This window comes from Phaethon aethereus (assembly GCF_964289735.1).
Source record: "Phaethon aethereus genome assembly, chromosome: 3".
Taxonomy (NCBI): domain Eukaryota; kingdom Metazoa; phylum Chordata; class Aves; order Phaethontiformes; family Phaethontidae; genus Phaethon; species Phaethon aethereus.
The window spans coordinates 80,659,583-80,681,324 of record NC_138576.1 but is presented as its reverse complement, the minus strand read 5'-3'; the positions used below and the strand labels follow the sequence as shown (position 1 = coordinate 80,681,324).

Here is a 21,742-nt window from a genome sequence, read left to right as displayed (position 1 = left end):
TAAAATACAATCCTATCAAATAACCTTAATTTTATTCTTATCAAGGGGCTGTCATTTCAGTGGTACATGAACCAAGGACAAGTTACAATACAAACATTAATGCAGATGATTAACTGTGAACAGGAGTATTTCAAGTTTAAACAGGCTCAGGTTACAAAAGCATTTAGTAACTTGGTTTGGCTTACTCAGATATTAAAACATAGTTAATGAAAGCATAAGTGATACTACCATGCAAGATTTCATGTATTCTGACTCACGGTGAAACGATTTAGGCTTTAACTGGTGATACTACCCAAAGAATCTTTGCAGTAAATCAACTGAAATGTGACACCAAAAGACAGGTCTATCCTCTCATTAGTGAGGGAGTATGTCCCAAGAATATGAAAAGATAACCTTAAAAAAAAAAAAAAATCCATCACAAAGCAAAGATTGCAGTATACAGAAATGGAAACAGATTTAAAAGTAGGAGGAGTCTCTAGCTTCTTTTCCTCTTATTTAATCAACAACCAATAATCTCTCCCAGTGTGATGTGTGTGCTGGCTACTGTTTTGTTTCTCTACTATTAAGGACAGCAAACCTTTCCAGGCCTATTCGTACAAAAATAAAAACAAACAAAATAATAAAAAAAACCGAAACAAACAAACAAAAAATGCACATTTCATATATTCTTAGTTAACACCATATTATCTGTGCTGTGTATTTATTATTACCCACAATGAGAAGCAAGCTTTCTTTAGGATTAGGGGATTTTTAATTTCTTCTGTATTCGGTATTCACTTTAAGAATACTGATAAAACACATATACTAGTCTTAATCAACAGTTTATAAGCTTCCTAGCAATTTGAATACCAGAAAGTTACACATGTGGAAAAAATAAATTATTCATCAAGTTCAAAACGCCAGGTACCTATTTACTGAAGTGGGGCAGTCTCATGTAGATTTGTTATTTAAGCGTTTTTGAAACAAAAATATAAAAACAAAGATTAAAATGATTCAAGTTTTCTCTGAAGATACCTAACCTACTTCTCACTGTATGCAGGTACCAAACCAAGAAAAGAGGCATTCTTTGCTATATCATAGAAGTTAACTTGAGATTTAAACCAGGGGTGGTGTGGTGGTATGTGACATCACCAAGCGTGAGTAACTCTTCCCCCCCCCCCCCTATATTTTATAAGGTGAAATGTCAAATTAGCATGACCAGCAAATAGCAAACTGCATACATGCATAAAAATCTAGTTTCTCTTTCTGGCTCCATAGTAAGCAAATTTACAACACAGTTTTCCACACATTACTTCATGTATCTGTATTTCTGTTTTCCCATCCCACTGCCCTGGAGACATTACAACCAAGTGAGAATGCTACATGTCTTTTAACGAAACACCAGTCAGTTTAAGAAGAGGCTACAACTACGAACAAGTAGAAGCTGAGTATGATCTAAATAATTTCATCTTGTTTAATATCATCTTGCAGAAGCATTCTCAGCAAAAAAAAAAAAAAAAAAAAAAAAGAAAAAAGAAAAATAATCAGGTAATATCATTGGTTTCCAAACATTTTTGATTGAGCACTGCCTACTTTCAAGAACTAGACTCAAAAATGCTAATTACATTAAAAACATATCATATTATGTTCTACCTACAAAACTCTTTTAGATCGATAGCCTATGTAAGGAAAAAGTCAGACTACCACATTCTTTTGTGCTGGCATATATAAACAGCAAAGTTTAGTAATACCAAAAAAAAGTCCACTCAGTTATAGCAAGTAAGCAGCTTTTCCCAACAAATGCAGTAAGCTTTAACAAAACCTAAACTTGTCAGAATTTTTTTTTATTTTACATATATTTCACATATGTATATATGGAAAGAAATTTTTTAAATAAACTAAGCACCAGTTAAAATGTTTTTAATATTTAACGACATTTAAGTCAGATCCACATTGGGGGTGGACGATAAGGCAGAGAAAGGGTTGGCCAAGGTTTTTGAAAGCCACAGTAGATATCCATACAAATTTAACTGCTACTATTCAGTACTTCTGGATGCTGTAAAAGTGGCAAGGATCAGCTCAAAGCAACTGCTAAACATTAGCAGCAGAAATACCCATCGCTGCCTTTTCGCTAACATCAACACCACTGAGCGGGAAAAGAACCAAAGATGGACAGTGGCACGCTGCAGAAGACAACCCCAATGATGGCAATCAGATGGCAGCGACAGGAGGAGGAGGATCAAGACTATCATCTTTCTTTCTGTGCCTCAGCAGTACGGAGATGTGGGTGAAGAAGTGGCTGCAGAACAGGGTATGTACGTACACATGAAACTATTCATCCTCTTTTACAGCTGCTGAGGTGGAAAAGGCTTCAGATTACTCACACATCTATCAGCCAAGCCAAAGAAAAGTGCTCTTCGATATTTTCCTTCAGAAATTAAGGTTATAAAGGTATTGAAAATACCCTGGTATCTCACTCTGCTTGCAGACTTCTACTACTACTGATAACGTCATGGTATTACCTTGGAAGGAAGGAAGTTGGAGCTAGGAAAAAGACATGTCTATCAAGGATCAGAGCAACTGTCTTGACCATTTTGCACCGTAATGAAACACTCTGTTTTTCCTCAGGATTTGTTTACATTTACCTCTACTCTACCTGCTGTGAGTACCATCCTAATTACCTTTGAGGTGGTTAGAAAGGAATTTTTCCCCTTGGTGGAAGATTCCCTTCTCAGCAACTGAGGAATTCAGTGCAAGGTTAATCGAGAGAACTCATTCTGTCTCCACCTGGCAGGTACCCTTTTACAACAGACAACACTCAAACCGAAAGCATATGAGAAGAAGGAATCCTCACCAAAATACGGAAAATGTATCTATCTTTATAATAGTACAGCAAACAAGAAAGAAACGCATTTTATCCCCACTCCCTTAGAAGAAAATCCCACTGTCACAGCCACCGTAAGCACAGGGACTAGCTGGTTATAAAGAGGCCCAATTGCAACAGTGCAGCCATTCCAAACTCCAAAGTCCACGATGGCATGCGCTAGAGAACTGGCTGATCAGTAACCTCACGGGAAGCTACCGACAAAGCTGCATGATCATAAAGTCATGCTCCCAGGGTCTTTCTGAAGCCTGTGTAACAGGATGGACACATCTCCTTGGGGTGAAAAACGGCATTTTTCACCCCAAGCAGAAGATTGGGGGGTCTGGTTTAGGTTTGTGGCTTTGAGATTTTCTGGGCAGAGCATATGTGGCAGAAATGCGGAAAAGAAGGGTTCTACACAGGCAGGATAGATCTACACAGCGAGATAGATCAGTGCATTTGTAATGCTACACATGGATATTTATGAGCATTCATACACCCATGGATGCTTAAAGACTTGGAAACAAATGCAGAACACTGAAGACAAGACAGACACTTAAGGTAAGTGCTGAGTTTCAACAGGTTTTATAAGCTTCAGACTACCACTATCAGAGTGGTGTACAACTCTTTGCATGAGACATGACTGTCTCACGGTGGTACAATGCTGTCCAAATTTTGTGCTGCCACCTGATAATTACCACTCAAAATGAATGAAGATTACTTTGAGAAAGCAAAGTTTTCAAATTTGGCTAATCTCTCGGAAATTTTATTTTCTGAGTTCACACAATCTTAATGCAGGTGAGAAAGCATGAAAATAAAAGTATTGTGTGGTTATTAATGGAATGCAGTTTATTTCCAGGAAAAAGACTCAGTAACTCTTTCAAAACTACTGATACTCAAGATACTGAGTCAGTATCAGACTGTTAAAGAGATTTTCTTGATTGCTACTTTGGAAAATTCTACTAGGATTTTGAACACTGTAAAATTCAAACATTGTAAGGTTGTCACAGAAGCTATTTGTGGCCAACTTTTGTCACAAGTTATATACAGACAGAAATCAGAAGGTAACAGAAAACCAGATTTTTCATTGTAAATTCTGACAAAGGCTCTAGGATATAGACAGTATCTCTCTTGTTCCACTTTTTTTTTTCCCCCCCTATTAAATGGCTAGAACACCTGAGACAGACTGCAAGCCCAGCTCATGTCTCAAGCACTCCCTGGGACTGTAACAACTTAATCCCTTTGGGATGGTTAGGTCTTCAGAGAGTTGTAGATGGATTCAGCACTTATGCCAAAAGTCAGTGCATAAAATTATTTCATTGCCTTTTTTTTTTTTTTTTTTTTTTGTAGTCGGCATATCAATCCTTAGCTGCCTGAAAACAGTTTGTCATAGACATAGCAGCTGAATTTATTAAAACAGTACTTGTTGTGCTATGGCAACAACTAACACACTCTTGTAATACTAGATACACTTTCAGCATTTCTGGAGACTTTATTGAAGGTATTTCAATATATGTCTTACACAACACAAAGAAAAAAAAGCTTTGTTAGAGTGTTTCACGAATTTCTGAAGAAGGAAACAGTTGTTTGGCTTTTTTTTTTTTAAGGTTTCAACAAAACTAAAGAATTAGACCACAAAATGCAATAATCTTAAGTAATTCCACTTTTGAGTTTCCTCACTGTACAGCAAACACTAGACATAAACCAACTAGCGGGATTGAGCAATGTTTTCATTAGTAGACGTTGTCTTTCCATCACAATTTTCAAATTATTTTCCTTTCCCAGATATGAAAACAACCTATCCCAGTCTTTCAACAGCCTAAATAAATACAGAAAGTGTTAAAGAACTCTTTTAAAACTTCCATTCTGTCTACATTGAAAGCAAGTATTACTCATGTTCAGTAAGGCTATGACTTTAAATGGAAACAATGTACACGTTTCCTAATAAAACACCCAGCATTCTACAAGTATGCCATGCCTGGATGTGATCTGAATGCAGTAAATATTATCAAACTATATATGAAAGGTGACTAGAAGACAGATTTCTCCAGCTTTAACATAAATGATAATATAATTGAGAACAACAACAAAATGGTTAAAGGGCCCTTTTTAATTTCAATGATGTATTGCTCAAAGTAGAGCACCTTCTGGGAGGGCAGAGGGAAGGAGACCTTTTGTTGTTGTAGTCACTGGGGGAGGGTTTCTTTGTTTGAATTCTTTTGCCCAAGCATAGGCTATGCAACAGCCACTAATCTTCATTAAGAAAGGGGATTCTGATCTTCCACTAGGGTTTAGGAGCAATACAATATGTATGTAGAAGCATGACATTGCAATTAAGTTGAGTATTTTCTTACAGGCAGATACATGTGTGGACTGACAAGACTCATCTGACAAAGAGAAAGTTCTACTAAACAGCTTGTGAGGTGCTTGAAAAATCCAGGCACTGAAACTTTAGTTCATAGATACCACTATGGGCAACATACTTTGTTGGCCAAAAATATTGTTGGCAGACAACTCCTTTTTTCACTTTTCCCCCACTATACAAGTGCTTTCACTACAGAGTAGACCAGAAATTCAGCCATGCCCTGGGACACAATTCCCCAAGGGCAAGGCTTAAAACAGTTCATCAGGAAACTGTAAATCTAGTACTAGGTAGTAAGTTAATTGTGAGAGCTTTCATATTCCTTAGTTCTAGTTACTACAGAGTACAACGTATCAAAGTAGCAATAAAAACAATGAACAAATAAAACAAACAAAAAGCCCCAACAAACAACCCTGGAGCCATTAACATACAACACTGCTTTTGTTTCAGTCTGCCACCGCTCTACAGCAACTAGTGCTGTATTATATGAAACCTATTCGAGAATATTTACCTAAGAGTTGACCTGGCATTAGGAGTCATACATTCAAACAGATACTCAATTTCCAATTGCACTGCAAACCAGCAGGGTTTCTAATGTCCTTGAAAAGAATCACTATAGTAACTCCTAACTATTTTTTTAAAGTATAGTGTACTCTTGGAACACATGAGTAAAATTAGAAATCCATGATAATTATTCTTAAGATATACCAAGCACCATTTAGAAAAGCTTAAAACTTGCAAAGCTGACAATGTGTAATTTCTGCTCTTGACTGGAACAGATGACACGGAAAAACCTAGAGAAGACGAGTATACACAATTTCTTCAGTACAAGCATAAACTCTAGTAACAGACTCTCATATTTATAGGAAAAAATTCAAAGACAGATTAGAAGTATTTGTATTGGAGTATTATTTACATTTCCTAGTGTCCTATTTGCATTTACAACTAACACCAGATACTGATCTTCTACATGACAACCCTAGCCCTAGGACTTTTTTCTAGTTCCTTTAGGACTCAAATTCTAAAGACATTTCCAGAAGTAACTAGTAATGTACACCAAAATTGTCCAAGACAGACCAGGACAACAGAAAGCCCTGTCCTGCTCAAAGTGGAGAGAAATGAAGAAAGCAGTACTAGACAGATGGCTGCTTCAAAAGGAGACACGAAAGAAGGTGGTATCAGAGGAATGGCTCCCTGCTAAGAGTATCTGGGCTAGATGATGATCTGGAGAGGAGTTGAGCAAAGAGTTTAACTCACAAGGAAAGAAAATGGCTCTAGAAAACGTCATTAAATACAACAGATCATAATACTAATCAGCTGATAACCTTGAGGCTAAAGGATGTAACAGACGTAAGATGACCATAATCTTGAGGTATTACACAATATGGTTTTACTGAGTTTTACTTTTTTCTCTGTTAGGTATAAGTCACCTACAATAAGAAATTATCAGCAAAACAGGGAAATACTGCAAAAAAAGAGGAACATTGGACTTCATGTCAAAGCAGGTTTTTTAGTCTTACTAGAGAACCAAACTAGACAGTAATGAAAGGCAGAACTGCAATTTGATAATTGAGGGCAACCAATCACATAGAAAACTTATGCTCCCACTGCAAAAAGCCATGTTATGACCTTATACGTTTGTTCATTATGCAGAAGCTCACAAGGCATGACATGGTCCAGCAAGACAGTTTGAATATTACTGCTAGATCTGAACTACTACTATAGAGTTTTAGCTCTGTTGTCTGCTCTTCTCATCTTGGACTATCAAACTTCTAGACAGGGATAGTTACAGAAAAGCAGTGAGTAACTTTCACCCGTAATTAAAGGGGGGGGGGAGCAGAAATCTCTGCAAAGTGTTTAACTAGAATTATGAGCTAAATCATGCATGCATCCAGAAGAATCATCTAATACCTAGTTTGGTTTATCCTGATAACATTCATTGCAATGAAAAAAAAATTAGCTACAGAATATTTCTAAGCCCCTTAGTCATAAAGATAAATGAAGACAAAGAAAGAGCTGGCTATGATACATACCTTGACTACAGAAAACACTCAGAAATAACTCAGGAAAGAAAAAGATAGGAATATTTCCTTTACAGAGGACACTGAACTAAATGAAAATGCTAGAGATTAGTGTTGTTACTGTAAATTTTAGCTTCAATTTCCACATTCTTGATTGCTTACCAAATCATAAAAATGAAAGGAGCATCTTGATGTGAATCAGTGAAGTTTACATTTCCTTCCTTGAAAACAAGGGAGGAGCAGGGAAAGAGGTAAGGAAATAAACAAATGGAGAGAAAAGAAAGCAAAGGAAACCCAACAAATTAGAAAAAGCAATGGTCCTTGAGCATTTTCACTTTTAATGTTCCTGAATCCATCCAAAAAAGAAAAATGTACTGTGCTATACTTTTACACAAACCTCAAAAATTTACAGGGAGATGTGCATTCAACATTATTTACCATTGCAGATCTTGATGTACAAGACTAGAGAGCAGAAAATTGTTTATTTGGCAATTCTTAACTCTGCTATGAGCTAGACCTAGTGCAACATGTTGCCCACTTACCTTTATCTCAGCTACTTAACAAACATAATTAATGTGAATACATTGCTTAACAGTTACCGAAATCATTCATATGTTGGGATCTTATATCCAGTTAAAAAAATAACTATCCTCCTAAAACATTATTGCATTCAGCTGCTAGCAGCTGATTTTTCAAGGTAAAAATTATGTTGCGAGGAGAAAAGACCTCCAAAAACAACATAGCAACTTTAACAGCAGAAATTAACAGGCTCTAGCCTTTTCACAAGCTGAAAGCAAAATCCCATACATCTCTATTCACTGAAATGATCATCACTCAATATATATTTTGTATGTAAATATTATTCCTAGCAAAAAATCCCCAAAAATCAAGAATTACCTAAGTAGTGCTCTACTCAAATACACTTCAGAAGAGGCTTTCATTAGCGTGAAGTTCATTTTGAAAGACAGAGCAAATACTCCAATATTTATCTGGAATATCTGCTAAATTCAACTTCACTTAAGTTTATAACATTCAGTTTATTACTTCACACTGTGATTTTTCAATTCCATCTTCATGAGAACCACTGGTCAAAACCAGAAGTTACTCTTTATGCAATGCTCTGAATTTTGAATAGCCACAATCTATCTCACTTCATTTGTAACAAAGCAGTTTTTCAAACAAATATTGACACAAAGATAAATCCGGAGTGGTTTCTACATCCTTATCACAAACACCAGTTCATTTCAACTTTTAACACCTTCCACATAAGTTTTAGGTTTTTTTACCCCATTTAAATGACAAAAGCATTTATAGACAAAAGCAAAATTTTACTAATTATAAAGCAAAAAAAAAAAAAAAAATCATAGAAATGTGTTCCATTACTTTTGTTTTAACCTTTTTGAAAGAGAAATAGTTTTCTCAGAAAAAAAACACACTTGTGGAAACAAAGTAAATCCCTAACATGTCCAGAGAACTAGGGGTTTTTCAACTGAAAAATAATGCTTGTTAATGGCATTTTAGACAGGGAACAGAGTCACACATCAGGAGGGAATTCTTAAAGCCAGGATGTCTGAATCGTATGGACCTAATTAGCCACTAACTCAAGAAATAACTTAAATAAGGAATATTAAAAGCACAGCATAAAGCTTCTTCCTAGAAATATTTTCATGACATTATGTTGCCTGTAGATTCTGGTCAGGATCTTAATTCAGACTTCTTATTGCTCTCTAGATAGTAGCAATTATATTTCATTTGTAAAGACAGACTACTCACTTTTACTCAGTTAAAGGAAAACTCGTCTCCAAGTAGTCCTTTTGATGCAAATGAGCAGACCTGTGTCCCTGACTTCTTTTCTCCAGACATTTCAATGCAGAACTAGAACTCAGACTCAGTAAGCTGCAATTAGAAATTGCTAACCTCTAATGCTTCAGTGTTTTCACCTCCTCTTGAATTGTGTCTGTTTAGTGGTAGTGATTATTGAAAAATATTCTGCTCACTAAAAAGCACAGGCACCGGTCCTTAAGATTCCAAGACACCTTTCCAGACTGTCCAAATATTAGCTTCAACATTTGTTGCAAAGGGAAATTATTTTCCCTGTCATAGGTTTGGCAAACTTAAGAAGACAGTATTTTCAGATATATTATCAGCTTCTTGAGAACTATGCAGTTTGCAGAGTTGTACTAGCTAAAACTACCAAAAGCTGTGGAACCCGACATGTGGAGAAGACACAAGCATTTCTACCATTTAGATGATGTTCCCCTGCCTCCAGACTTGCACTTCCACTACTAATACCAGCCATAATGCAATAAGCATAGTCACTGGTAATCCAAATCTTAAAACACAAGTCCTTTTAAAAGCCTCAGAGCCAGGATTTTAAAGGCTACGGGTGAGCCACCATGCAGATAGGAATCTGCAGGTGGTTTAAAATCAAAAAGATTCCTAATTCTTATTGCTTTAACTGTATTTAAATAATGAGCTTGCATAACTGCTTTGTAAAGACTGCAAACTTATGTCATGTATCAGTCTTCCCTATGACACTTAATAAATCAGAATCAGATCTGAACTCAAAGAACACAGACAAAAATTGCGTCAACCCTAAAATATCCCATCATCAATTGTACTGTGCAACATTTTCCATAAATAGATTGCCTATTTGTATTTAAAGCCAATGAATTTAAAAACACACTGACTAAACCAAACATATATAACACAAGAACATGGGAGAAGCCAATATAAAAATACTGAGCAAAACAAAAAAAACTCCAGCCTCATTCTGAAAAGTTATTCCTAATATCTTGTTGCTAAGCCTACACAAGTTATTTCAGACTCCAAAAAATTATCAAATAGCCATAAAGACCTTGCAAATTATTAAAAAAAAAACAAACCACTACCAAAAACTATGGCCCATTAAAAGTTACAGACTCTATTAGGAGTTATACTTAATGCAAAGCACATTATTTCCTCTAAGCTTTTTGATTAGACCCCTCTACTTTTGTTAATATATAGCTATATTAGATCAGTTTAGAACAGCTTTCTCCATCAGAAAACAAAACTATAACAGATCAATGTTTCTGACAACAATCCCCGAGCCCTTGGGCTATTACAAAAAAAACCAACACCAGTTCTAAAAAGTGTCTGTCTCAAAAAATTAAATGGAATTCACATTCCTAACCCACAAACCACATTCAGAAAACACAGCACCTCTCTTCCTCTCATATACAGTTATCAAAGCATACATTAAAGATGAAACCTTATTTTGTCATCAAGATCAACAATAATTATAACACCTAGTTCATGTATGGCATCTTAAATCAACAACTCTTAAATGCTTTCAGGAGGATTTGTATTTATACTATCCAATAGTGATAAACACACTAGTCTACAGTGCCTTTGTTTTTCTTCCTCTTCCCTGAAACACCCATATACAGTTATTTTACATAATCAATCACTTAATGGCAATAAGGCTTTAATTGAAGAAGGAAAAAAAAAGTAAAAGCATACAAATGCAAATAATTTCTTACGTAGAAGCTTCTGAACAACTCTATCCACTTGTTACCAAATTGTTAATTCAAACTTACTCCTTTTTAGAACTTTGGGTACTAGAGTCACGCAAGACAAATCAAAATCAAAACATCAATTTATCTCCTACTGCAAAAGGTCTGGTTACTGTGTTTCTATCCTTGGAGGGGGGAAAAAAAAAAAGAAAAAAAAGAAAAGAAAAAAACAAGCCAAATATTAAAAGCATCCAAAACCTTGGTAATACTTGGAACAAAGGCAAGGAGAAAGTGGAACGGAAAGGGGAAACAGATTTAAAGGAAAGGGTTAACATGCTGTTTCATTTTGAATCTGACTGTTGATTTATCTGCAACAAAAACATGATTCAACCCACATTTCCCCAAAACCTGCTGTATCTTTTTTAGACTTGCAAAAGTGAGTAGCTGCCTCATCATTTAAAGTAGAGACAGTAAAGCTTAATCAAGTTTAAATTCGTACCAGTATTACAGACATATTTAGCAAAGGTCTGTATCTAGCATCACTCCTGACAACATTTACATAGTATTGGCTGCTAGAACTTTAAAAACAGAGTTTTGGTTTTGCTCATATGTAAGATTCTCAAGCCACAGAGCTTCTCTCAGCTACCTTCTGAATTAAAAAAACCCCAAGACTTCACATGAAAATAATGCAAAGTATTAACAGATTTCTCAGAGCAGCAACAAGTCTTAGAACAGGTAAATACCTAAACAAGTTAAAATTACCACCTTGCTCACAAGTATGAGTCCACAAGTGACTTCAGTGAAAGCGTAAGTGAAGATATGAAGTCTTCGCTCCCAAGAGCTCTTCAGTCTGCCTCACATGAGATACATGTGCTATAAATCAAAGATTCTATGATTCTATGTTGAAGCTGTCCCTGTTCACTGCAGGAGGGTTGGACTAGATGACCTTTAAAGGTCCCTTCCAACCCAAAGATTCTATGATTCTATACATACAGAGAAATACTTGACTTTAAGCATGGAACGGAAAGTTCCCCTCATCCCTGTTTTGCTGGGGAAAAGTAGCACTGACTGACTTAACTGTTCATATCACACAACAATTTAGGAAAAAGTTAGTAACAGACCTCAAAAATATGCCCTACCCAAGGTTCTTGTTTTTCAATATCTTACAGGCAATATACCTTAAGAAATAATTTGTGCCTAACTCTCTCAAAAGGGGCAGGTAAACACGCAGATCTCTCACACCTTAGGACTAGTCTACACATTACAGTAGCAACAGGAATTCAAACTGATTAATTTCATCAAGCACTTCTCTCAAAAAAACCCACACATTTAAACTACTTTCAAACTACTACTCTCTACACTCAAAATCCAGCCACATTTTACACTCTTTAAAGTGGTGAGGACCAAATGGACTCTAGAGCAACTGTGTCTCAACAAAGAATTAGACCTTTCAAACGAACACAGAGGTACATCAGTAAGTCACATGCAAGTACCTTTCACAGTCATTGCCCAAGCTATACTGTCAGAACTCTATCCAATTTACATTAGATTTCACTTTTACTTTTTCTTTTCTGAATATATAAATCTCCCTGAAACCCTACTTAATAGTAGGAAGTGATTAGCTCCTCTGGAAAATCCTACTCTCTCCATATAGGAAACTTAAAAGACAAGTCACTTACACCAGATTGTTTACACAGCAGAAATGCCAGAAGAATCACTGTAAGGCATCAATTCTTGATATTCTAAGCATGATATATACAACCAGAAGCTCCTGGGTGACAGTTTGCCGTATGAGCATGTGCTAGCTGCAAAGTTAACCCAGCAGGCCAACCACCATGTCTGAACAGTTTAAAATGATGCAGTTCAAGCCAGCTCAGGCCCACCCAGACAAAAGTCATATTCAGGTTACTGCACCTTCACAGATACCACACTTGCTGCAGCCCCTACAATAAGCAAGACATGCCCCATGGTCAAGCTGAGCCTGGAAAAGCAGGGAAGACAGAGGACTGTCAGCTCTCAAGCAGCCTAGTAAAAGGGCTTCCACGTAAGCTAATGAACAGTATGCATGTGAATCATACCATCATCTGGGTTGAAAATATTGCCAAATTTGGGTCAACTCAGGGTAATGGTGAAAAAAATGTGAACATTTGTGTTTGTAATTATCTGGAAGGAAAATATACTTCATTTATAAAACTGTTACCTACTACCAGTTTGTTGTAAACGCACCTGCAGTCTTATGAAGCTGTTTTAGAACTTGTAGTCTAAAAAGCTCAAAGAAACATGCATGCACTTAATTTTTACTATTAGTAGTTCAACCAAAATAAATGTCATCGCTGACAGTGGTAAGTATGCTCCTATACAGGTTCAGAGGGTTAACTGCAGAAGAGTGGAGCTAATGCAAGTAAAATTACTATTTCTTTTCATAATAACTATAATGAAGCTGGTAGCTTTTGCACAAAGTCTAGTTAAGTATGAAAAACATGTAAAGCTGACCTAAAAAATGGTTAAGATTTGTTAAACTACTTACTAACAAAACTACAGAAGCACCATCTGCCATAAACACAAAGAAAACAGGTTGCAGTTAGAACGTATTGGGAATGGACAAATGCATTAATCAGACAAAAAATAACGCCCAGTTAGCAGTCAACCTGCAATTCCAGAAAGACTGTGCTACGGGCTCAAAGACAATCACGAAGGCTCCTTCATGCTAGCATCAGCCTGCTTTTCTGAACAAGCAACTGTCAGCCAACAGTGACATTGTTAAAACTTAAGGAACACAAGCAAGGAGCTCCAATTATGATAAATATTGCAAGATGTGGGAAATAATCACAGAAAACCCTCATCTTGGCATTCAAGAAACAGTTTTCAACGAGCAGAACTGAAAATATCCAAATACTTAATAATCTTAGAATTGCCTTCAAGACTTTCTCGTAGCTACACTAGCAGCCAGCACCTGGCTGCAGAAACGGGAGCAAGCTCCAAAACCAAGCCAACGTGATTTCTCAGAGGCTTCTGTTAATAAACAACCAGGGCCAGGCCAAGAGCAAGTGTGAATTTCCTCCTTTTCCCCGGGAACACGCACATAATCGGCCTCCACCCAGCGAGCAGGGAGCGCGCTGTCACACACAAACAGGGCTGTAACCTGCCCCCCCCCCAGCCGCTCTCAAACTAGACCCACAGCACTAGCCAGCCAAAGGCAACACGACAAGGGGTAGCGATAGGGTGTGGTTTGACTATTACTTTTAAAAAAAAAAAAAGAAAAAAAAAGGAAAAAAAGAGTAAAACCCAGCCTCTCTCAGGCATCAGAAACACCCATTTCATTAGGAAGAAATTACCCGCTGTGTTTTTCCGGTACAACATGTGAACTCAGGACTACGAACCTGCTGCTGGCATTTACTCTACACTGAAGGCTGGCAGCCTCCCTCCGTCGCGCCCTGGGAAGGCTACCCCGGGGATCGCACCGGGGTAAAGCAGAGCCGGTTGCTTTCCAAGAGGCGCTTTCTGCACAAAGCTGATTATTTAAAGAAACAAAACAAGCAGCGACAGCGACAACAACAACAAAAAGCCCACCGGCAGGCTTCTGAGTCCTTCTCTTCCACCAGCCGCCTTTCGGCTCCGTTTAAGTAACGGACAGACACCCTCCTCCCCCCCCCCCCCCCCAAAAAAAAAGCCCACGGCGGTAACCCGTTTCGGGGTCGGGAGGGGGGTTTAGCTTCTGTGTTACCGCCCCAACCCGCCCCCTTTCGTCACCTCCAGCCCCCAGAGGGTTCCTCCTGCCTCGGAGCCGCCTGTCCCGCAGGGTCGGGCCGGCATGTGCCTGCGGGAGGGGAGGAAAGAGGGAAGGGCTCCGGCCCTGCGCTCCCCTTCTCTCCCCGGCCGCTACAACCTGCCTTCCCCCCCGAGCCGCGCCGGGCACGGCAAAAGGGCCCGACGCGCGCTCCCCGGCCCGCCTCGCCGAGGAGCGAAGCACCCTCCCCGGCCAGAACGGGCCGCGCCTTAACGGGTAGAGGAGGAGGCCTGTGCCCGAGCCCCCCGGCCGGAGGGGTGGCGGCGCGGGGACCAGGCTGGCCGCGGGGCGGAGGCGGGCGCGGCCTGGCCCGGGCGCGGTGTCTCACCTCCCGGGCGGCCCGGCGGGGGTGGCGGAGCGGGGGGGCCGCGGCGGGGTCGCTTACCTCGGTGGGGTCGCTGATCTCGAACAGGTCCAGCCGGTTCGCGTTCCAGTGGTTGATGATGTCGGCGAGTTTGCGCCGCTCCTCCTCCCGGCTGCCGCCGCCGCCCGACATCCTCGCCGAGCCCGCCGCCGGGGAGCCGAGCCGGGGCCGGGCCCTCTCCGCCGAACCTCGGCGAGGGGCGGAGGCCGGGACGGAGCGGGGGGTCCCTCAGTCCCGGCGAGGGCGGGGAGGGGCCGGCTCTCCCCTCGGCCGCTTGCCGGCGCGGGCGCCGCGGAGACGCCCCGGGATCGCGCCTCCGATAGCGATCGGCCCCGGAGGACAGCGGGGAAGGAGAGAAAGAGAAAGGGGGAAGGGCGGGGAGGGGGCGGGGAGGAGGAGGAGGAAGGATGCCCCGAATCGGCCGCGACGGCCGCTGTGTCTCCCGACTCGGCAGCGTCTGTCCCTGCTCGCCTGCCCTGAGCCGAGCGAAGCCGCCGCTGCCGCCTTTCTCCGCCCCGGTATCGCCCTCCCCTCGCTCGCTCCCTCACACACCGTCCCGTGCGCGCCCCCGCCCGGCAGCCCGCCCTCCTTCTCCGCGCGCGCGCGCGCTCCCGCCGGCCGTCACCTCCCGGCAGCGGCCGCGCGCCTCAGGAGGGCGCCCCCTCCCTTCCCGCTCCCTCCTGCTCCCCCCGGCGCGGGGAGGGGGCCGGGGCAGGGGGCGGGGCGGGGCCAGGTGCGGCGGGTGTCTCCGCGCGGTGGCTGGGCGCGGGGGGAGGGGCGGCGGACGGGGACGCGCGGCGGCCGTTGGCGCGGCGTGGGGCAGGCGGGGCGGGGTGGCCGGCAGGAGGCCCCTCGCCGGCGGTGGCGGCTGCAGGAGCCCTAGCTGCCGCGCGGGGCCCGCGGTCGGGCGCTCGCAGCAACAAAGGGCCCGGGGCTGCCGCGGGAACAAAGACCCTGCGGGCGGAGGTTGGCGCGGCCCCGCCGTGGCCTCTCCGCGCCAAGGGCGGCCTGGCGGGAAGGTCCCCGCTCCCCAGCCCGCCCTGCCCGTGGGCAGACGTCAGGGCGCACGGCCGGGGGTGCAGGGATGGACACCAGGTCAAGGCCGGCGCGGAGGGGTGCCGCCCGCTCCCCCTGCGGCCGCCGGCCGTCACCCAGCCTTCCTCTGCCTCGGCTCTTCCCGGCAGAGCCCGGAGACTAACGCTCCGCTTGCTTCCCTCGGTGCTGCTGCCTTTAGTAATGTTTATGGCATGTTTTCGGAGCACTGTGTGAAAGGAGTTGTTTAAAAAGACTGTATTGACAGAAATTTCCACAGCTTGAGATGAACCTGAGCTGAAGTTAAAGCATCAGATACGTTTTGATGGGTTATAGATACATAATTTATGCGTGGTTTCTCAGAAAATGTGTCAGAAGGAGGCATGGCCCGTTGCATAGACTCCAGAATCCAGTACAGCTCTGGGGGTTTGGCTTTGTTTTTTAACCCGCTGAAGTAAGAAATGCATCCCAATAACTCGGCGGTCATCTTTGCTTTGCATTGGGCATCCTCTGAAACTTGGTCCTCGAACAATCGTATTTGAACTCGGTTGTCCGAGTGTGTACCTTTTTTGGTTACTTGGTTTAACCACCTTTTTTGGCTTAATCACCTGAAGAGGTGATTAAAAAGAAGGAAGTGCTGTTAGTTTACCTGGCGAAGTATTCAAGTTCCTCTGGGCTGAGGGAGTTCAGGTGAGTGGGTTTTGCTGATGGAGTTTTGATTGGCTGGGTTATTTCAAGAAGGAGATTCCTCAGAGGCCTTGTCTACATTAAGCAATTAAATTATTGTTTTTATCCAGCAGTATAGCTCCTGTATAAGTACCAGCAGTTCTGGTTTTACAGGCGAAGGTCGGTTACACTTTTGCCCTACATCTGTAACTGTGCCGTATTAGAGCTTTATGGTTCCAAGGTCGGAAGAGATCCTATTTCTCAGCTCCCAAACTCCGGGAGGTGTCGAAAGCCCTTCTGAGGCAGAGACGAAAACTCAAGTTCTTGTAATATCATCATCCTAAAACTACACTATATTCCTTTTAGAAGTAAAGTATAGAGAGAAGAAGGAAAAAACAAACTAACGAACATAACTCTTCTTACATAAAAGGAAAAAAAAAATGACACTGGATTTCTTTTCCATATCCAGAAAGAGCATGCTAGCAGATAGCTTTGGATGTTCTGGCAGCAGTGCCTGCAGAGATCAAGAAACCGTGTAAAATCTGTGATGCAATAGTCCACAACCCAGGCAGATGGCTGCGTGCTCTGTCACAGATGACATTTGCGGAGTGGTGTGCTGATTTGGATGCTTGGCGCTGTCTGGATATTGGTGGAATGGGATTTTTCAAGACACAGGATGAGAAACAGTTGCTGTGTAACTTCAGGATTAGGAAGGAGGCTTTTGGGTACAGGGATAAAATTGTTTTTCCTGGGGAAAAGAGGTGGTTGCTCGGGGAAAACTGGCTACTGAAAGTAGTTGATTTAGCATTGCTGGCACGCCTGGGTTTTCAAATGTCGAGGAGCACCAGGAATAAAATTATTGCTGTGCTGGACCCACGTGATGTATATAATCAGCTGTGAATTTATTTATTTCTATTTTAAATGCAGCTAGTTAGCATTTCTAAACTGTAGCTAGACTCCAGCCTGGATACAAACAAATCCCTCAAACTGAGCAGAATTGGAGCGGGCTAATGATGTTTAGATGTCGTTTTTCAGAAATCCCAAGTCACCACAACGTATTTCTGTAGTAGCAGGAGCAATGGGAATGCTACTGATGCTCAGACACCAGCAGCGACCACACTGGTGATTAGCTCTGCACTGAGATGGAAGGTGCTGAAGCAGTGTTGAAAGAAACCAGGCCTGCTTGTACCTGTGGAACAAGTTGTTGCCATCAACTGTCAAACGGCAGCAGCTTTAGTACAGCATCAGAGTTTAAGAAAAATCATAATGTAGACAAGACTTTAGCTGTCTGAGTGAACCAGCAGGACAGTATGCATATGGACGCTGTACTGTGGGAGATAAAGCATAATGCCTGATCTTCTTGGAAAAGCTAGCGTGCAGAGAGCTAAAGCATTAAATTATAGTGTACCAGCTAGTTTACAGTGGAAAATGTGTGCTGCTTCACTTTCAATCCCTATTTTTTTCACAGGGCTATTGCCATAGGAAGTAAAACAGCTGCTGTAAAGCTTAGCAAGTGACATGAGTCGTGTGAACAGTTGTAAAAAAATTCAGAGGTATTTGTGAATGGAAAGCATTATACACTTAAAATACATTATAAACAGGATTGTGTGTTTGAGCTATTATCTTCCATTTAAGGTATTGCATAAAATTACTTGAAACCATTAAATTAAATTTTCCTCTGTGTTCTTTCTGAGATTTTTATCATTTACACAGTGAGAAGGCGGAATTCTATTTGAGGCGTTTCCAGTTCAGCCCAGCATTCCTGTAGGTAGTCCCACTGAAGCTGGTGGCAAGAGTTAGTTTTAACTCTATAAATGATCACATACTTGGTAAGAAATAATAGGGTGAGAGAAGCAAAAGAACAGGGGACAAAAACTGCTTTACTTGCAAGTGATAATGAAAAATGTTTTTTTACTTCTTTCATTGCTGAACAATGTTCTGTTCTTTTTTTTAAGGTTCTTAAGATAACTAAGCTACCATAAGCCATTATTGTGATGGATTGTTCAGCACTCGAAGTATAATATGCATTTTACAGAACAAATAAGATAAATGCCCTTCCCAGTAGAGTTTGCAAGATAAATTTTGTCACAGGTGGGAGCAACAACTAGAAGAGAAAGATCCATAAAGAAGAAGCATACATAGACAAGGAGGCCTTTGCAATCCTCTCCGTTCCCCGAGACATCAAGAAGCGCAGTGCCCACGCAGTTACTGGCCACGAGGGATCGTGTCTGTGAGCTTCTCTCATTAATCATACTGGCGTACCCCTCTCCCTGAGGGGGCTGATGGTTATAGGCAACAGCAACGTACGGGATCCCTTTATTTCTGCTCCTGGGCTAGCGCAGCTCATGCAAGCGGGTCTCTTGCGTAGGGAAGGGTTGCGTGAAGGTAGGGTCGTGCTCTGCTGGTCTCCTGGCTGCTCGCCAGCTGCCCATATGGTTGCCAGAATGCAGCATTAATTTTCTGAGGCAGCATGCGTCTGATGTGTAGTGCCACGCTGTATAATTCAGTACACTGTTGGAAGTTATAAATTCATAGATAAGACTGAAATTGTTAAAGTAACCCTTCTCATGGCTTCCCAAGTGTGCATGCGTTTCTAGAGCAGAAGTATTGGAGTTGTAATTTTGCGTAGCGCAATGCAGAAGCTTATGTTAGAGCAACATTAGCACTGCAAACCTGGGTCATCAAACTGCAGGCCTTACAGAGATGACACACCCACTGAGGTAAATAAATTAACCAGAATAAGGATTGCAGCTTTGGACACTATAAACACACATGAGTCAGGGAGGGAAAAGAAGTTTTTCATTGTACCATTATCTCACCCACATGAATTGCACACACTGTGTACATCAAAGTATCAATTTCGTAGCCTAATTGGTAAACAAACATAGTGTGCATAGGCTACATGGGCAAATTCATGCTGCATGAAAAATCTCTAATGTATGTTTAGATCCCACTTACTGTATGAATGTAGGAGCTTGTATTTAATAACCTTGACCTCTTTAAAATGCAAGTAAGGGTGGGGGGAGTAGAAGGGAAAACAGGGCAAGTGTGGCAAGTTATGTAATTGGGTTTTGGAAATCTTTAGGTTTTCAGTTCAATTATCCTCGCTCTATTTTCAGGGAGAGGGAAGAACAAAACTGTATAAATGGCAGCTATCTTAATAAATGTATCTTACTTTTGTTTTGTATATGGATGAATTAAAGAAACTGTCAAGCAAATTCCCTTAAAGAACATGCTTAGTTTTTACTATGTATAGAAGATCTTTCCAAGTAAATTGTTGGTAAACACTTCTTGGGTCAAGGCCCCTCATGTTATATTTGTACTAATAAAACAGACAGTGTAAGGTCCTTTCTCAAGCCCTACAGCCAACTGACCTAGCCTGGCCACCTCCACAGTTTTAAATTCTTTTAGCTCTAAAACAGGGTGGCTGCATGCAAACTGCCTGCTGGAGTGGTCGCTGGCACATGCTGACTCCTAGTTTGTGCCCAGGAGTTGTCTGTGAGCCAGACCATGTTAGCAATTTAACTTACAGGTAGTCGGGCATAAAGGAGTGGATCTGGGTGCTGAAATGGTCCAGTGGACCATTTAACAGTGGAGAAAGAGCCTGGAAGCTCTTCTTGCACAGCTGGCTTCAAGGCAGGATCCTCTGCCCAAACAAGGTGCTCAGGCTCAGGTTTGTAGGCTCAGAGCACGCACAGCCTCTGTCCTATCTTTACTGAAGTGTGCTCTTTGATCCACATGCAGTAAGGTGGATAAGAGTTTGACTGTCTTGCATCATGTGAGCATTTGTGTTGACTTCAGCAAAGTGTATGTTTGTCTTCAGGTGAACAGCTCCTGGAAAACAGAAGCACATGGGAAGATGGTCGCGTCCCAGTTAGAGGTTTACAGTCGGTGGCAGTTTAGTACAGGAGTTCTGCTGGATTCATCCTCAGATGAATATTGAATGCTTTTCTGGAAAATGCTTTTTATCCAGGGAGTGCTGTTCTCAACATACAGGTATTAAAGAAAAATGTAATGGCTGGTATACACATTAGATTATCAGATGACCTCTCCTGGCCTTATCCCATATAATTCAAAACACAATCAGTTAAAACAAAGTTCAGAGCTGCTACAGGTACTACAAAAACTTTCTGATAGTTTTTATTTTTAATTACAGATCTCTACTTTAAAATATTTTCTCTAAAACTGCTGTGTTGTGAAAGAAGATGAGAAATTGGCTGACCATAAGAAGGGGAAGGAAGAAATGGAGCTTCTGTAAAATTGTCAAGTGGACAGTGTAAATAAACTGACATCACCTGTCTCCAGAAATTTAGCTAATCTCTCGGTATACAGTATTATTTGTAAAAATGGTAAAGGTGTTTAGATAGAAGTTACACATTTCTTTTAAGCTAAGGGTAGCTCTCGCATCAGCGGTCCAAGCTAGGCTATTAGTTACAACAATGCGTAATCATGTAGTGGGTGTTTGGTCTTGTAATTAACCTGCTGCCATTGGCCACACATTCTCTCCACCTTGTAATTACTTGACTAAAAAAATAACGCCATTCAAAGCATACATTGTATAGAAAATTAAAAGAGCACTCATTTTAATCTGTTTTCACACTCACACAATGACTGTAACTCGTACATACATTTCACATATAAGCTCAAGTCATTTGGCCACATCTGAGCAGTTTTTGTTAGAAAAGTTTGATTTGGAAGCAAACTGGGTCAGCATGCGGTTGGCTTTTTGTCTTTATTTCACTCTTTTAGAACAAATAAGAAAGTACCAAAAGGATTTTCACTTAAAAATAGCTTACCACTGAGCTAAGAATGTAACAGATACTCAGTTATCTGCTCCAACAGTTGCTGTTCTTTTAAATCATATAACATGCATAAGTCCTGTATGTGGACAGCTTTAGCCTCAAAAACAAATACTTTAGGAAGCTTGTAAGTGAAAACATCAGTGTAAACCTATGAAATGAAGGTGTCTGCTCAGAAAAAAAAGGCCAATCCTTCTCTCAGCAAGTTTTCCTTAGTAATGCTTCTGTGTTCTTGAGGTCATTGTCCAGAACAAGTATGGAATAGAAGTGGGGTTTGTATGGACGAATGAAAAGCAACAGAACGCATCAGGGAACTCCTCTGTAGAAGCCTGTGGTGGGATTTATTTTGTATAACCTGAACTGTCTAAAAGTTAG

At 41.2% G+C, this 21,742-nt stretch overlaps 1 protein-coding gene across 1 annotated transcript in view; it reads right to left on the bottom strand.

Annotated features, from left to right (window-relative positions):
* Positions 1–15,242, bottom strand: part of AFDN (afadin, adherens junction formation factor) — a gene marked incomplete at both ends in the record, with an annotated part of 129,797 nt that extends 114,555 nt beyond the window's left edge. Inside the window, one exon of the mRNA XM_081998203.1 lies at positions 14,892–15,242. Coding sequence (XP_081854329.1) covers positions 14,892–15,002 — 111 coding nt within the window. The remainder of the gene's footprint in view (positions 1–14,891) is intronic.
* Positions 15,243–21,742: the final 6,500 nt, after the last annotated feature.